At 39.9% G+C, this 17,867-nt stretch overlaps 1 protein-coding gene and 1 long non-coding RNA gene across 3 annotated transcripts; both read right to left on the bottom strand.

Moving 5' to 3' along the window:
• Positions 1 to 3,583: 3,583 nt before the first annotated feature.
• On the bottom strand, positions 3,584 to 7,969 carry EEF1A1 (eukaryotic translation elongation factor 1 alpha 1). Its single transcript, XM_026695145.2, has 8 exons — positions 7,937 to 7,969; positions 6,698 to 6,885; positions 5,982 to 6,161; positions 5,589 to 5,885; positions 5,345 to 5,495; positions 4,980 to 5,236; positions 4,664 to 4,898; positions 3,584 to 3,990 (listed from the first exon to the last, which is right to left on the bottom strand). The coding sequence occupies exons 2-8, from the start codon at positions 6,839 to 6,841 to the stop codon at positions 3,866 to 3,868; spliced, it is 1,389 nt and encodes a 462-aa protein (XP_026550930.1). The 5' UTR covers positions 6,842 to 6,885; positions 7,937 to 7,969; the 3' UTR covers positions 3,584 to 3,865.
• Positions 7,970 to 12,964: 4,995 nt separating this feature from the next.
• Positions 12,965 to 15,188, bottom strand: LOC148127779 (uncharacterized). 2 transcript variants are annotated; one of them, XR_015739899.1, is made up of 2 exons: positions 15,100 to 15,188; positions 12,965 to 14,690 (listed from the first exon to the last, which is right to left on the bottom strand). It is a non-coding gene; the product is annotated as an uncharacterized LOC148127779 (long non-coding RNA). The 2 variants fall into 2 exon arrangements; XR_015739902.1 differs by having other exon boundaries at positions 12,965 to 14,829; positions 15,100 to 15,183.
• Between the last annotated feature and the right edge of the window lie 2,679 nt (positions 15,189 to 17,867).

Raw genomic sequence — 17,867 nt, 5'->3', positions numbered from 1 at the left:
ACATGAAAAAAAGTAAAGTATTGACCTAGTGGTCAATACTAAAAACTCAGAACTGGGAGGCTTAAACTTTGGTTCCATCTGACAAAACTGAGAGGCTGGGGCTGAGGCTCTCCTAGAATGGTGATGCTTTCACCTTTGGTCTTAAGGTGGCATTGCATTTTTTCCATTTGAGATTGAGCGTCTTAAGGGTTCTTCTCCTGCTTGATGAATCTAGCCAGGTCCTTTGCACAGCTTCATCTTGTGTGGCAGTTACACCCTTTCCTCAACCATATTAATCATACCTTGGGCATCTCATGATGGGATTGCAATGTGCTCTACTAGGACCGCTCTTGAACCATTTGGAAGTGGTTCAAAATACAGCAGCATGGACAATACCAGGTACTTCCTGGTGTACTCCTGTGTCACCCCTGCATAAATCGCTAGTTGGCTACCAGGTGTAATGCAAGCTGCTGGCTTTACCTTCATGACATAGGGCCTGGATATCTGAAGGACCAATCTCCCTACTGTTTCAGTTCAATACATTCCAGAGTGGATAACTCCAGATCCCTTCATTAAACATTGTCATCTTAAGGGACTAAGGAAGTGTGGTTTTGCTCCCTGGAACAGCATCCCACCTCAGATAGAGGGCACCATTCTCCTGGGGCTCCAAAGAGCCACTAAGGCCTACTTTTGGTCGCAAGCCTGAGATTAATTTGTTTCTGGAGCCCATATTGTGGTTTTCTGTTATTGTTATGGTTTAGTTTGGGTTGTGTTTTTTTAACTTTTGATTGTTAAATAAAATTGCATTTTGGACTTTTTAAGCAATCCAGGGTCTACTGGAATGAGTAGCTATCAGAAATTTGAATAAATACATTTAAGTAAGGTTCACACCAAGGGATCTCTTTTATTCCTGATGATCAGAGCCGGCTTTCTTGGGAGAATATTTAAAGGAACGGAGTTGAAAAAGATTATTTCTCTAGCTTGTTTGAGTACCCATATAGGAAGTAGCTCCACCCCATCAACAACAAAAAGTTGTGATTTGGGCAACAACTTATCACTGAGTGAGGGATAAAAACGATCCTTTGAATAGGACAGCCTTCTGAACAGCAGCAAATCTTGATGCTTATGAAGAACTAGGAAACCTGCTCAATCCATCCATGAACTGTCTGTTCAGGGAGATGTGGGATTTTCTGCTCCTTCAGAGGAAAACACTATATAAAAACCTATTATTCTTGTCTACCAGACAATATCCTCAAGCAATGGGAAAGTATGCAAAGTCAATTTTAGTTTTTTCCATATGCACACTAAGTTTTAAAAAATCAATGCACATATTGGGCAACCTCCCCAATTCATTTTTCCCTGCATGTTGGTTTCTAAGGATTTCCTTAAAACATTTTCTCCAAGCATAACCTACCAAACCTTGCTTTTTTAACACAAGGCTTTAGTTATCACTCAATTTTACTTTTCATATTGAAGTGAGCACAACAGCCTAGGCAGTTTGCAATACCCAATGTATATGAATGCTTTAAAATGACTTTTTTTCCATATTGCAAGTTCCAAATATGGGAATGGAATTGTTAATACATCGTAGCAGCTTCTGATACAGCTCAAGTGCTTAACTAGGCCCTAAAGTGACTAAAAACATATACTTCCAAGGGCAATCAATGCAAATCACATTCAGTGAAGGCCACCTGCTGAAAGACTAGTGGGCTTTTTCGTGCAGTTAGTTGGTCACTGCAAGAGGACTTCTGGACTGGATGGTCCAGTCCAGCAGATAATTACTCATGTTTTCCTTTGAAACATCTTACCTGGAAAATAAAGAGCCATGAAGGTAAAGTAATTCTAGACTTAAAATTTATTGAAGATCAACTAGAAGACCAAGTGTTTGCTTACAAAATTTAGTATTTTTTTCATTAACCCAACAGGAAGTATACTATTACTATAACATATGCAATGGAAAGCAAAACTAATCAACATATGTAAATAGCCAGAAAGCGTTGATCAAATTAGTAATAACTAAAGGTAACTATTTGACATAGGCAAGTAATTGCTAATTATCAGTTCCAATGACAGCATAGAATTATCTTCATTCTATGCAAAGCTGTCTTCGCTTGGTATTTTAAAATCAAAGTCCTGGGACACTTCTGTCCAAATATATTTGAGTGCAGCTCATAGGACTTAATCAGACTTGCTGATAATACTTTCATAATGTAGCTGTTTGTCTTCAATATTTCTCAGTGGGATTTTCTTTTGGTCCGAGTCTTTTTAGATAAATGGGAGAAAAACCAATGGACAAAGGAGAAATACCTTCACCTGCCTACTTGAGACTAATGGTTAAAAATAACTTTCTGAAATTACTATTGTTCCTAATCTTTATTTTAAATCGAAGGCTTTCATGGCTTGAAAGTAGCTTTGCTAGTTATTACATGTCATTTCTTCAAATTGTTATTCCTTGTAATAATACTGCCAAGCTGTCATTACCCTCTTTTCACTGTTACGTTTATCTAGCAGTTACAATAGACAACCCAAACTTTAAAACTCAGGTTTAGTTTTCATTTTAAAAAGAGCAATGCTTCACTCTCACCATGAATTCTTTAAAAATACTCAGCTGTAACCGGAGCATAAAACAATTTGAAAGAAACCAAGTATTTTAAGGATAGAAAAGCAAGCTTGTTACTCTGCATGTTACACCTTGTATTTAAAAGGCTGGATAGGTTAAAAACAACCATCAGTTCATGTAACTGTTTTAATATAAAATTCTATTGCCCTTTATGAAGGTCCACAAAAGCTATAGGACCTTATGAATGACCACATCCCTGTAGGATACCACAAATGCAAATTAAAATTCTGAAACTGAAATAGTCCATAGCAATGTCTTCTAACAGCACTATTAAAATACCAAATCTATTCTAAGAAAATGGAACTAACTCCATTTACTGTAGGACTTAAGCCACCAACTTTGGTATAACACCTAGAACCTGAATATAAGATTACTCTCAGCACAATATTTCTTTTGAACAAAACTTTAAATTTTTAATTGGTCATGATTTTTTTGAAGGATGTAATTTCACTTTAGAATTACTATACTGAAGATGAAGTATCATCCTGGAAAATATTAGGATCTCTCAGAACTTTCTTATAAAGCAGGAAAACAGCATTTTAGTTGATTTAACACCCATTAAGTTGCAGCAATTAGCTTGAGAAATATTCTATCTGAAGTGAATGTCTATTATAACCTGCAACATGATCACACAATGCTCCAATAAAAATTCAATTTAAAATGATCGAACGCTAACCTGTACTAATAGCATGGAAACAGAAATCACTGCCTACGTGGGCTTTTGAGTATTACACAGAAAACTGAATCTACAAACTTTTTGTAGCTTCAATATACTTCAGTTTTAACTCGACTATTTTCTAATTCTTAGATGTTGGCACAAAACTAAGATCACACTTAAGACTTTGTGCTGCAATACTTTTGCAAACTATCATGTTCCCCCAAATCAATGAGATATAATTATTTTCAGCTACCACTGTTCTGCAAGCAAAGCACAATATTTTTGAATATCAAAGAGTATCCAATAGCCCCAAAGAACACAGAGACTTTGCATTAAACTTTTGATTTTAATGGTCTCAAAATGTGTGACAGATTTTGGTCAAGTTGTTTCCATTTAAAAAAAGATTACTGATTTTAAAAACTAATAACTTAGAAACTGCCACAAAACAAATGGTCCACAAACATTCCTTTCCTTCTGAAGCTTTTACGATGCATTGTAATTATTAACCAGTCTTTTACTATTAAACTTAAATGGCCAATTGAGACAAAAAGTTCTGAGACCATGTTTCCACCACTGATTAAGACTGAGGTGGCAGTTGTACAGAATTTTCATTTAGCCTTCTGAGCCTTCTGGGCAGACTTTGTGACCTTGCCAGCACCACCTGCTTTTTTATCAACAGCCTTGATGACACCAACAGCAACTGTCTGTCTCATGTCACGCACAGCAAAACGACCTAATGGGGGGGGAGGGGGGAAGAAAAAAAAGAATTAGAACTTTCAAAAGTATAGCAATTTCCTTTTTTTTTCCAATTCAGATCTTCCATTACCAACTGTAAATGATGCTGTAATTAACTTGGTATTTCAAAACTGTCCAACCCAATACACCCAAACACTTAAGTCTTATAGCACCAACACCGTTTAACTCTTTCAGTAGGCAAAACATTGCAAGTTTCTCCTCTAAGCAAAAAGTAAATTTTATATGAAGTTTCTTGCATAGGACATAGTGAAAACTCTTTACAAGACACAAGAGGGAGGGAGGAACACACCCATCATTTGATGATGCCTGGTGAATTGAGAGTATATTTTAGTGATTTGCATATCGCATAGTCCTCAACTTATGACCACAACTGAGCTCATTTCCGTTGCTAAGCAACAGTTCAGTTTTGCTTCCCCACTGACTGCTTTTCAGGTCACAAAAGGTGAGTTCACATGACTCCAGGACACTAAACACATAAATGCATGCCACTTGTGACTGAATTTTGATCAGATGGCCCTGGACTGCTTCAAAAGGATTTGATCTGCTACATGTAGCATCCAACACCCCAAGATCAGGAACTAAAGTTTCATTATATCTTGACCAGACAGTAACAATATCAGCACAAGATACTTCTAATAAATAACACTTACCCAGAGGAGGATAGTCAGAAAAGCTCTCAACACACATAGGCTTGCCTGGAATCATGTCAACTATGGCAGCATCTCCAGATTTGAGGAACTTTGGACCATCTTCCAACTTCTTACCAGAACGACGATCAATTTTTTCCTTCAGCTCAGCAAACTTGCAAGCAATATGAGCAGTATGACAATCCAGAACAGGGGCATAGCCAGCATTGATTTGGCCTGGATGGTTCAGGATGATAACCTATGGGAATAGATTCGAGTGAATCAACTGTCCTAACTGTGGAATTTACAATTGCTGACAATAAAACTTCTGTCAAGTTACCTGTGCTGTGAATCCAGCTGCTTCCATTGGTGGATCATTTTTGCTATCTCCAGCAACATTACCACGACGGACATCTTTTACAGATACATTCTTTACATTGAAGCCAACATTATCACCAGGAAGAGCTTCACTTAGAGCCTCATGATGCATCTCAACAGATTTTACTTCAGTTGTAACATTAACTGGGGCAAATGTCACCACCATGCCTGGTTTTAGAATGCCAGTTTCCACACGACCGACTGGAACGGTACCAATCCCTTAAATAAAGAAATAGTTTTTCTAGCCAGGTTTGTAAATGTAAATATACACCACTAATAAGCTTTTGCAAATAATTATTTGCTGTATATTGCTGTTGTAATACTTACCACCAATTTTGTAGACATCCTGAAGTGGCAGGCGTAGAGGTTTGTCAGTTGGACGAGTTGGTGGCAAGATAGAATCCAGAGCTTCTAGCAGGGTAGTTCCACTAGCACCGCCATCTTTACGAGTCACCTTCCACCCTTTGAACCAGGGCATCTACAAAGGAAAAAAACCACAGCAATTCATTGTCTGCAAGCCTTTGTGATGTGACTGCAGACAAAAAAAAACCCCTTATTAATAATTACTTACATTAGAGCTAGGCTCCAACATGTTATCTCCGTTCCAGCCTGAAATTGGTACAAATGCCACTGTATCTGGGTTATAGCCAATTTTCTTTATGTATGTGCCAACTTCTTTGACAATTTCCTCATATCTCTTCTGGCTGTAAGGTGGCTCAGTGGAATCCATCTTGTTGACCCCAACAATGAGCTGTTTTACACCTAGAGTGTAAGCCAGAAGGGCATGCTCACGGGTTTGTCCATTCTTGGAAATACCGGCTTCAAATTCACCAACACCAGCAGCAACAATAAGGACAGCACAGTCAGCCTTTGGGAGAGACAAGGTCGTTATTAACTTCCATGTTTCTAACCTACAATATTAGTTAAAATTATTGTATCTGACAAAGTTCACATTAGTTCTTACCTGGGATGTACCAGTAATCATGTTTTTGATGAAGTCTCTGTGTCCAGGAGCATCAATGATAGTGACATAATACTTGCTGGTTTCAAATTTCCAGAGTGAAATATCAATAGTGATACCACGTTCACGTTCTGCCTTCAGCTTATCCAATACCCATGCATACTTGAAGGAGCCTTTACCCATCTATTAAGAAAAAAAATTTTTTTTTTACACAAAAGCATGAAACGTTGCAAGACTGCTGGTGCTCTTTTAAAGGAAACATGCACCAATGCTCTGAAACATTATCTGCAAACTGTTTAGCAGGTCAAGCAACTGGCACAACTAGTGAGGAATTCCAAGTATCTCTCACTTACTTAACCCCCTGACAGTGCTAATCCAACTCCCTGCATCTGCCAATGTTTAAAGATATCCACTTAAATGCATACCTTTTCCAATCAACATATAACTTTACTGCATTCATTAAGTATAATGTATCTACCTATATAACAATTACATTTCTAATTACATTTCTCCCACGCATTTAGTTTATGTAATTTTTTCTTTTCTCCTTAGGTTTACAAAATCCACACTACACAACATGTAACTATGGTAAGGTACATGAGACAGAATGCTGAACAGGTTTCAACAGCAATACCTGAAATAAAGCAAATTACTTTGTTCCAAGTCAACCACCTTACATAAAAATTAGATAAACCAACAATTCATCGGGCCAAACTCACCTCAGCAGCTTCCTTCTCAAACTTCTCAATGGTTCTCTTGTCAATCCCACCACATTTGTAAATCAGATGGCCTGTGGTGGTGGACTTGCCAGAATCGACGTGTCCAATGACAACAATGTTGATGTGGGTCTTTTCCTTTCCCATGTTGGGTGGTTAGATAGGCTTTTCCGTCGGCTCCAATAAAGGTCCTTTCGACGGGATAAAGTACATACGGGAAAAAAAAAAATAAGACTTTTCCAACGGAACAGGAAAAAAAATCACTTAAAATTCTCTGGTAACCAAGTAATCCAGGGCATGGAAGGAGGGCCAGGGAGCTTAGTCCCTTCCTTCCTTCCGGGGCTCCTTGGCCGAGACAAGGCCCAAGGCCTGCCTCGAGCTCCTCGGCCCCGCCCCACCCCCTTCAGGGCGGCGAGGGTCACTGAGATAACTGGGACTCGACTCGGGAAGGCTCCAGCGCTTCTAGGCCGCCGCCAGGGGCATCCCAGGCGTGAGGGGGAAGGCAAAGGCCGAGCGGCTCCTTTGTGTCGGGCGTCAGGCGAGCACGAGCCGCGGAGGAGGAGGAGGAGGGGGGAGGGGAGACACTTGTTGGCGCGCCCCGCCCCGCCGGCCCGCCCGCGTCCTCCATTTTGTGACGGTAGCGGCAGCAGCCGCCACGGCCGCCGAGAGCCGCCATTTTTTTTGTATGAAGCGGAAAGCAAGCGGCGGGATGGATCCCGGCGAAGAACCTTCCCGCCTCAACGCCGACGGGGGAAGCTGAAAGAGGCGCGCGGGGTGGGGGTGGCTTAAGAACAGCGGAGGAGCCGCCGCGCCACGAGTGCACTCGGCCGTTCCACCGGAACCACGTTTCCCGCCGAGGACCCGCGGACGCTCCCAATCTTTCCCTCATAAACCCTTGTCGCTCGGGTCCCAAAGGCATGAATGGGCCCGTCCAGATTTGTAACCGAAACCCTCGCGCCAGACCTGTTGCGCCTAATGGAGGGGGGGGGGCGAGGGAGGGGAAAGGAGGGCTCGGTGACGCAGAGAGAGACCCGCGTGGATCCCATCTTCCCCCCTCCCCCGCGAAGCGTGCGTGGCTGCGCCTTCCGTCTCCCGAACCCCTCGCGGGCGTCGAGAACGGCTCTGGCTCGGGCCAGGAGCACGTGCGTCTCAACCGGTCCTCAGGCCTTCCTCACGGCCACCCCCTACAGGACTAATAAACGCGGCTAGGCCGCGCGCACGCGCGCGTCGAGCACCACTTACCTCCGAAGCAGCGGCAAACCCGTAGCGAAAAAGACCGACAGGGTGAGCTGCCTCCTTTATATAGCTTGAGCAGGGAGGGCGGCGGCCAGAGGGACACGTCACGCTCCCAGCGTTCCATCCGCTGGCTCTGACTCGCTGCCCCCACCCCCACGCATTTCTCAACAGGACGCCCCTCCTCGAGAACGACGTTCCGGGAGGGAGGGGGAAATGCTGCCCCCTCCTTTTTCATCGTGGCAAAATAGTCTCTTTTCGCTCGCGAGACGGCTGGCCTCAGCCACTCTCCCTCCGAGAGAAAAGGCACTCGGTCCTCTCAGGAGCATTTGGAAGACCCTCTCTTTAATCGCCCTTACGGAGAGGGGGTTGAATTAGGTCATCCGGATTTTCGCCATCCCTGCCCATTTCTTTCCCACTCCCCTCCTTTGAAACCCGTCTGCGCTTCTCTCTTCATCGCTGGAAACTTTCAAAGAAGAGACTGGACGGCCATCTGTCAGAAATGGTGTAGGGTTTCCTGCTTTGGCGGAGGCGGGTTGGGCTAGATGACCTACAAGATCCCTTCCAACTCTTAGAATTCTATTGCTTCTCGTTCTCGCCGCCGACTTCTCACACCCAGCGCGGGGCAGCCAGCAGTTTTTCCGTTTCTCCTGCAGCCCACTGAGGTTGACCCCAGGAGCTGCTGGAATCGTGCAGAAAGCAACGCGTCAAGAGGGTTGCCGCCTCCTAACTTGGGACGTTTCGTTTCTTGCTCTCCTCCTAGATCTCATCCACTTGACCCCCACATAACTTCAGCGCTGTTCACGTCCCTCCCGGACGGATTTTCCCCATCTCCCTTCACTCCATTCACCCATCAATCCCCTCTTTGTAGACCATATTTCCTCCCGATTTGGTAAAGAGTGATATGCTGTGAAAAACAGCAAAAAAGTGTTTCCCCCATTTGTTGAACGTTTCATTAGTATTTAAAAGTACCACATTGTAGTTCTATAATTTACAAGAGCTGTAAGATTTGTACATTGTAATACATATTTTAATTTTGAAAGCAAAATATTGTTTGGAATAGTTTGTATGGATTTATTCATCTTTATTTCACTAAAAGGGTGTAAATTCTTTCCCTTGAAAAAACATCCTAAAGATAGGAAAATATTTTGTTTTAGCTGGATTATGACCCTTGTACTGGAATCTCTGGTATTTAAATAGTTGAATTTAGCTATTTACTATTACTAAATACTAACTGAAATGGGCTCATAAAGCATAACTTATAACTACAGTAGCATATATAGGCAATTTTCTGGAGATTGTTAAATATTGAAGTATGAAGAAAAAAATTGACTAAAATTTCAAAAAATCTGGTAGAATTGTTTGTTGCCTTACTTTAATAATGTGGACATAGCATATGCATCAAAGATAATCACTTAGTCAAATTAGATAAATTTCTATTGTTATTAAATGATGAAATATTTAATTATAATTATTTCAGCCCTTTCAACTGCTTCTCACAAATCACTTACAGAATGAGCTTCATCAAATTCAGTGGAATTTACTTGCAACCAAGTTAAAGCTTGCCAGACTATGGTATGCTTTTTCTCCATGAGGTGTATAGTGTTTCTTCATAACTATACAGTATCTGTGAGGCATGAGTTTAACTCAGGTACTCAGACATAGGGCTCTTCATCTTGTGTACCTAACCATTGTACACAAATGTCATAGTAACTTTTCCCCCCTGCCATATCTTCATGTCATGGCCTTTTTCTTATTTGTACCTGCCAGATGCAGCTCTGGGCAGGCCCTGGCTGTTTCATTTTTAAAGCACAGTTGTCTCTTTTCCAACATGATTTTTCAGTGAATATAATCCGGCTCGCTTCCCTGACCATTTGCTGATTTGGTCAAGGGTTGGGATCCATCTAGCTTTTTTTTTTTTTAGTCTGCTGTATGCATGCCCTCCCACCTGAGGTCATTGGACATTGCCTTCTATAGCTATTCTAGCTTGGTCTGCAAGACATAAGAGATGCCTGGCTATCCAGAGGCAATCTCCCCATCTCACTGGGGCTTCCCATGGATCTGGTTGCCAGAACCTTAGACCTCTTTTTAAAAACCTATGTTTGGAAGTAGGCTGACTGACCAGCCAAAGAAGGGACTGCACAAAAAAGCCCACTCCACCTAGCACTCCCCACTTTAGTATTAATTCCATTTAGCTATTTTACAAATTCCTAGTTATCCGATTTTTTTCTAAATATATATTTTTCATCAGGGTGAGGTTCACTGAAATTTCTAAACCAATTTCACATGTCTGAAATGAATTTCTCTGGCTGTAGCAGATACATAATGATTTAAATGGATATATGTAGATACTTTGACTACAAACTTTAAAAATAGTTGGAATTTGATGTTTCTAACTTCAATTACCTAGAGCTGAAATAAGTTAGAATGAACAGAAGAATGTCAAAATGTTTACAGTAGGTTTAAAGATTACCTTAAAGTGCATTGTTCCAAATTGAGTCAGAATATTTTCTAACTGCCTCCTGCTCAGCATCTGTATTCCTCTGAGATAATGTTGGTTTTATTGAATATTAACATTTTTAAAAATTATATGTTTGGACAATGCCCCTCTTGAACAAAAACTGTACAGGCGATTCAAGTCATTATTTTTATTTAAATTGATAATGGTATTAATAAAGATTTCAATTTACTTTGCTGTCAACATATTTCCCCCTAACAATGCTAACATCTTTTTACATACCTACCTAACAGTAAGATTCCTTACATTAAATGGGACTTACAATTTAATTAACATACTTTGTGCTGTTATTTTCTGATTTCATTACACTCTGCAGTGCTCATAATCTGAATGAGTAAAAATAAAATCAATTTAGGCTTTTACCTGAGGTAATTTTACAAGATAGGTGAAACAGATGAAGATTGAACAAACTGGACTGCAATTAATTTACACCAGTTGAGTTAAAATGAACTAAGATTCTTTTGTGCTTTTACCTGAGGTATAAAAATACCTCAGGTAAAAGCATAAATGCGTAACTTCTTTTAGCGTTATAAGTGATCACAAATAATTCCAGGGCATCATCTTCATCATCTCTGAGGTATAATTTAACTCAGTTAATGATTTAGTGAATATACAAATCCATATAAATTGATCCCAGTTTCTTTAAGTTAAAACCACTTCAAACAGCACCAGTAACATGGATGACAGTGAAGTCCATTTAAATCAGACCTGGTAGGCTGAAAATGTAATTAAGTTATAATAAATTATCAGTGTTTTGACTGTCATGTTTTGAAACACTACATTTTTGAAAGAGTCTTCAAAATGCAGAGTAAAATCTAAACATACAACAGGTAGTCCCTTACTTACAGCCATTTATTTAGTGAAATTACAAGGGTGTTTGAAAAAAGTGACTTATGACACACTTTTCACATTTACAATTATTGCAGCATCCCCACATGATCAGAATTCTGTCGCTTGGCAACTGGCATGTATGGCTGCAGTGACCCAGGCTCATGTGATCACCTTTTGCAGCCTTCTGGCAAGCAAAGTCAATGGGGAAGATAGGTTACTATGTTACTAACTTAACAACGGCAGCAATTCACTTAACTGTGGGAAGAACAGTTGTAAAACATGGCAAAACTCACTTAACAACTACCTTGCTTAGCAACAGAAGTGTAGGGCTCAATTGAGGTCATAAGTCGAGGACTACTTTTACATTAATCCAAATTCAACTAAATCAGAGGTAGCAATGATAAAAGTCTATACAATGCTATACAATGGAATGTAGCTGTAAATTCTCTTCTAGCAAGATGCAGCTCCAAGTTCTGTCATGCCGGCTTATGTTGCTACATGGCAGCCAAGAAAGTGCCAAAAGGGCCCAAAAAAGGCCAGGTGGTGTCTGCAACTACATGATCAAAGCCTTTTATGCACATGTGATGCATGCAAAAGGGGGCAGGTTTCAATTGCACTCTTGCTGGCACAATCTGGATTTTTTTAGAGAACAGATGTTGCATGGCAGTAACTAAACTTAAAAAAAAATAAAATATCTGTCTGTGTCTATCCTATATGCAAAAAGACAAACCACATAACATAGTTCCTGTTTTATTAGAATTAGCAGGCAATGATAATATAGTATTTATGAAGTTGGTTTCTTCTTTTTTTGCCATGCTTTGCTTACCTTCTTGCTTTTGAGTCAGTTTTTGACTCCTGGTGACTGCCTGAACTAGTCCCTGCAGTTTTTTTGGCAAGGTTTTTCAGAAGTGACTTGCCATTGTTTGCTTCATTGGGCTAAGAGAGAGTGACTGGCCCAAGCTCTGACTTCCTAAACTCTGGCAGTTCCTATGAAGAAAGACTCTGTGGAGTCTGGACTCCAAATCTCCTTTTCTTCTCCTCAGCCTGTCCTCGTGAGGAGGGAGGGTTGCTAAAAAGTACAATTTATTACTTCTTGGAATGCCAGTAATTGTTTTTACTACATTTTCCTTCAGAAAAAAATATCCAAAGTTACCTCCTTTAAACCTAGTAGACTGTTAGTGAACCTTGGAATTAAAAAAGGCATAATCAGAGAAAAGTTTCAACAAACTGAAACAAAATTGGATAGTGGGAATACCGGTAGTATACCTGAATTATGCTTGTGTTTAGTTGCTTTTTATAAATCTTTTTATGAGACAGGAAATAAGTTAGGTTGATTGGACACATGCCAGATTTCTTTTCTTCCTAACACCCAGGGATTTTGCTCAAAATTCCCTCCTCAAATCTAAATTTTATCTTCTAAGAACAGCAAGATGTACCCTTTGGGCACCCTGTGTCTTTGCGGAAGTCTCCCTGCACTCTTCACAAATCACTTTGCTTTTCAGAGGAGACTGATTTATATTGAAGAGAATTCAGTGGCTCTCTCTCTCTCTGTATATGCACGTTGATAGAGGGACAACATTTTGTCTGCTCTTTGAAAGATTTAAGGTTGTAATTTTATGCAGTTTTATTCAGTGGACAGTACTTGGAAATATAGTGTTTGTATTCAGATACAGACGTATAGACAGACAGATATTTCATTTCACTTTATTAGCCTCCTCTGAAATGCTGTTATGGAAGATTTGGACTCTCTTGGCTCATTTTTTTTATGAATAAATTTCCTCAGAATTTACACTAACTAGTACAGTATACAAAAATGTCACATTCTGCTATTCTATCATGTTAGCTACACAATTTCCATAACATAAATGTTTCATATTCCCCACTATGATATTGACAGCTACATCTGAAATAAGGGATATTGGTCTTTTAACAGTTGTTGAACATAAATGTAATATTATTAAATACAGTTTTGTTTATGACTACATATCCAAGCTGAGACAGGATTTACCAGTTGAATATCTGCTGGTTGTGCAACTCTTAGAAGCGCATAGCTTCTAGCAAGAGAAGAAAAGCTGGAAAGAAATAGATAATGCTGACAAGTAGAAAGATTGTGAAACTACCTGCTGTCACATGATGGGTACAAAAATCTTTATTCTGCACTTCCAAGAGCTCTCGGTGGCATACAAACTTTCCAGGCACCAACATTACGGTCACTGTAATGAGTTTGCTCCCCTTCTCAAGATACTTTCAAAGCCCCAAATGGCTTGTCTCCCACATATCTGCAGGGTCACCTTTCCAGACATATTTCAACTCATCTTTGAGAAAGGATGCTGAATACTCCACCACATGAAGTTAAGCAGTTTGGGGCTTGATGATGCTTCCTCTATGGTTGCCCCAATGATGCCCCTTGAAGTATAAAGGCCCTAACTTCCTGGTGTTCAAGAATGTGCTTAAGCTCCATTTATTTCATTGGTCATTTGTGCTTTTATGGCCTCATTATTTATTTCCTAAATGTTCATTTTGGTTTTATATTTTATTATATTCTTACAATCCACCTTGAGTCACATGAAGAGGGCAGTACACAAATATAGGTAAATAAATACACATCAATCATAATGGAAAGAAAAACCACTTGTGACAAGGAATGTCATCTGGAAGGAATATACAGTTTAAATATAATATTTAAAGAAGTGCTGATATGTGATGCGTTATTTTTGAAAATTAAAGGATGCTAAAGGAAAAAATATTAACATATCCTGAAATGCTGGGCGAGTGCCTTACAAATGAAGGCAATATATTTACTATGGAAAAAGTTTTGAAAATGTATTAGTAATACTTTCAGTTTCTGCTTTTATTTATTTATTAATTTTGCCATTTTTATATCCCACTACAATCTGAAAACCGGGCAGCATACATCAGACTGACCCTATAAAGCATCATGTAATATTCAATAGATTCATTGACCCACCCCAAAATGGATAATGACATTAAATAATCAGAGTTAAAAATGCCACCTTATTGCTAAGAATACATTTTAGTTTGTTCTTGCTAAGACCTGGACAAGTTGCATGACAACAAGTTGCAAGCTTTTATATTTGTAATATTTGTGCAGAAAATAGCATCTTATTCCATTCTTCCTTTGGCTATCAAAATGCAGTGTACATCTGTTGTTTATTGTGGCTTGGTAATTAATTCTTTATTGGTACAGGTGTGATTTATAAATACTAGACAGAAACTATGCTGCAAATTCAAATTGTAACTGACACTGTCATTTTATGCTTGATTTGATGCTCACCTTTTCCCCTCAGCTTTCTTTGTAGTTTCCTCCTTGCTTCTTGTAGTGAAATTATTTCATGTTGTCATTTTTCATCTCGCTGGAATGTTTTGGAACTATTAGAATCCCACAACTTTTTCCTGTGAGATAGAACATTCATTGATGGGGGAAGGGCTCCAGGCTGCAGACAATCCAGATGCCGCTCTCTCTGGATTGTTCCAGAGGCAGTTGAGCTTTGTGTGGTGATTCCTTTTAAATCCCTCTCTTTGTTTCCTCCCTCTGCCAGGAACAGAAGTGCTAAACAAAGTAACTTGCTTGTATGGTACATTAGGGACAAAGCACTTAATAGCACTGCGGCTTAATCATGAATCAGCTCAAAGGGTACCAGTTAGTCTTCTGGATGCAACTGAACTTACAGTTATGGACCCTCTACAGGAAAAATTGCATATCTTAACTTTTTTAAAAAAAGAAGAAAAATCTGTCTTACAAAAAAAAAAGTGAATAAGGTTTTTAGGAACAATATAACTTTCCCTTCTGTGAAATACTTACAGATAGTCTTCTTTTAGCCATCTTTTGCAGTTGAAACCAGTCCTTGAAGTTATGACCTTTGCAGGTCAGTAAAGCAAAGGACAGCTGAAATAAGATCATAAGCAGTTACAGTTCTACCAAGTGAGTGCTTCGCTTAACAACTCAGTTAATGATTGTCTCAATTGCAGTTGCTAAACAAGGACATGTGTGCATATTCCAGGAAAGCACATAAACATTAATATTAATTGCTGTCAACTTGCCTGCACTTTGAAATCAAAACTCTTGGCCTTTAAATACCAATAGAAGGCAACTTCTCCAATGCCTCCATGCCTCCATAATCTGTTGCTATCTGGGATCTATCAGGTTTAAAGCAAACGAGCTTTAGGGGAAGCCCTGAAGATATATTTGGTCCATCTAGCCATTTCTTCTTTTCAATTGCAAGAGGACAGGCTGCTTACAAAACGACCAGCTGCTGTTCTGTCCCTTTAAGTCCTCTCCCAGCAACTATAGCAATTGTTGGCTATAAAAGCTGATCAGTCAGGCAGTTGGGTGTGGTTGTTGTTAATGTGTGGGAGAAGGAGGTGTGTGTTTCTGAAGTAGCCTAGGGTAGAAATACTGTTCCCCAGTAGTAGGACTCATAAGTAGTAATTGGAGGAGAAATAGTAGAAGTGGAGTAGTGAGTACTAGCCTCTGAGTGCTTGTGTTTGTGTGTTACCACTACCTGTTGATAGTGTTTAGAGCCCGCTAACTTGTGTACATATGGCAAGTGATGGCAAAAGGTGGGGTATACAAAAAGGTTGAGGTAGCCAAAAAATGTGGAATATTTAAAAGATGGGAAACTAACACAAAGGGGCAACCACATAAAGTGGCTTAAACCCATTGAAAAGAAAACTAGCTTTGGCTTAAAAGGGGTGGGGGGAGGGGGGCTGCCAAAGCAAAGGAGTTTGGGCCTTGCTGAGTTCACTTGGCAGAAATTAGCCAGTATCCTGCCTGCTGAAACCAGAGCTTATACCAAACATGGAAAAGGCAGAAGGGACAGATTCCTCCTTTGAAGAAGCTACTACTTTGGCAGAGGCAGGTGTCTGTCTATGGTAAAGCCAAAGCAAAAGATAGACCAGCCTGAAATGGAGCTAGGCACTGATACTTGGGCCAATGTCATTGCAGAGCTGATAAGACCTCAGTCAAGAGAAAAGGCTGAAATTAATTAAATACAAAGAGGAGCAACTTTGGAGGAAGAAAGCAAAGGTGGGTTGGAATGGCAAAAGGAGGCAAGAGTTGATAGAGCTGATAGACTTACCTAAAGGGATAGTCACTAGAAGGGGTACATTCAACTCTAAAGTTTCCAGAATGTGTAGAAGACATTTAAATTCCCAAGGAGTCAGAGGAAAAAGAAATAGAAGTCTATTTTACCAGTTCAAAAGAGTAGCTACCTCTTGTAAGTGGCCTGAGAGTGAATGGGTGGTCTGACCCAGCCCCATGTTTAATGGGAAAGGCTTTGAGAGCTTATAGTAGTCTTCCAGCAAGAGAAATAGTGGATTACTCTCATGTGAAAGAGATAATCCTATACAGACAGGTTGTCACTCCTTACACCTATAGACAAAGATGTAGAAGCTACACCTATGACAAACATGAAAGGATGTGTGAATTGTGAGCAATGTTGGAAGACAAGAAATGGTTGAGGCCAGATGAAAGAAGCAAAGGAAAAGTGGTAGAGGAAGTAACTTCAGAACAGTTTCTACATGTACTCCTTAACGAATTGAGGTTTTGGGTGCAAAAGCACAGCTCAGAATTGGATCAAGGGTGGTTAGATTGTCTAAGGACTACATGGCAGCAAAAAAAAAAAAACATCATCAGAGGATGTTAGGGAAGATTCAGAAGAAGAGAATAAGAAAGCCTGTTCCAGAAAGTAAGAACAGTAAGGAGCTAGAAGAGAGAAAGGTGAAAGAGAGTAGAGAAGACGTTAACTTCTGCCCAAACTAAAGGAAGGCCTTGGGATGATAGAGACCCATAGTTGTTAAACCTGTGGGAAAAGTGGCCATTTGTCCAAAGACAGTAAAAGCAAAGAAAAAATGGCTGCAGTAGAGCATCTTTGAGAAGAAAAATTATATTTGAGATACCCCATTGGATAAAGTCCAAGTATATGCAAGAGAGAATGGAACACGTAATGGTGGTAGGAGTTATTCCTAACTTGCCATGTAACCTAGTAATTGGAACAGATTTTCCACTTATTGAAGGCAAGTCTCAGAGAAAAAAGGATTTGAGAAAGAGGCTAAGATAGTAGGAGTAACTACAAGGGGTCCCGTCTAAGGCAAAGATGAGAATGGAGCAGAAGCAGGAAGTGAAGGAATTTGGGATTATTCTAACCATCTTGATTTAATACAAATGAAATGTCCTAGAACTGAGAAGTGGGAAAGAGTGGAGTAGTGAGCAATAAGTAATAGCCCAAGTGTTTGTGTGTATTGTCTAGGGACTTGTGTTGTTGTGTTGGATCTCTGGGGTTTTGGAGCCTACTGACTTGGGTATATATAAAAGAATCCAGGACTGTTTTTATTTTAATGTTCCCTGGCTGTTTTAACTGCCAGGGTCTGAGGATTTCCCCTCATTTCTGTGGTCCTGGCTTCAGTTTTTTTATAGTATTGTTGAGCTTGTTATTGTAGGTAGCTTTGGAAGGCTTGAAAGCAAGCTCTTCTGTATTTATTAAATTAATATGCCATCTATCTCACTATCAAGCAACTAAATATTATAAACATGCTGAAGCATTATCTTTAGCAGTTCATTTTCAGAATGAA

The sequence above is a fragment of the Pseudonaja textilis genome, chromosome 1 (genome assembly GCF_049901715.1).
Source record: "Pseudonaja textilis isolate UNSWEBS1 chromosome 1, rPseTex1.2, whole genome shotgun sequence".
Lineage (NCBI taxonomy): Eukaryota > Metazoa > Chordata > Lepidosauria > Squamata > Elapidae > Pseudonaja > Pseudonaja textilis.
Note: the sequence above shows the minus strand (reverse complement) of the source record. Positions and strands in the feature narration are given on the sequence as shown.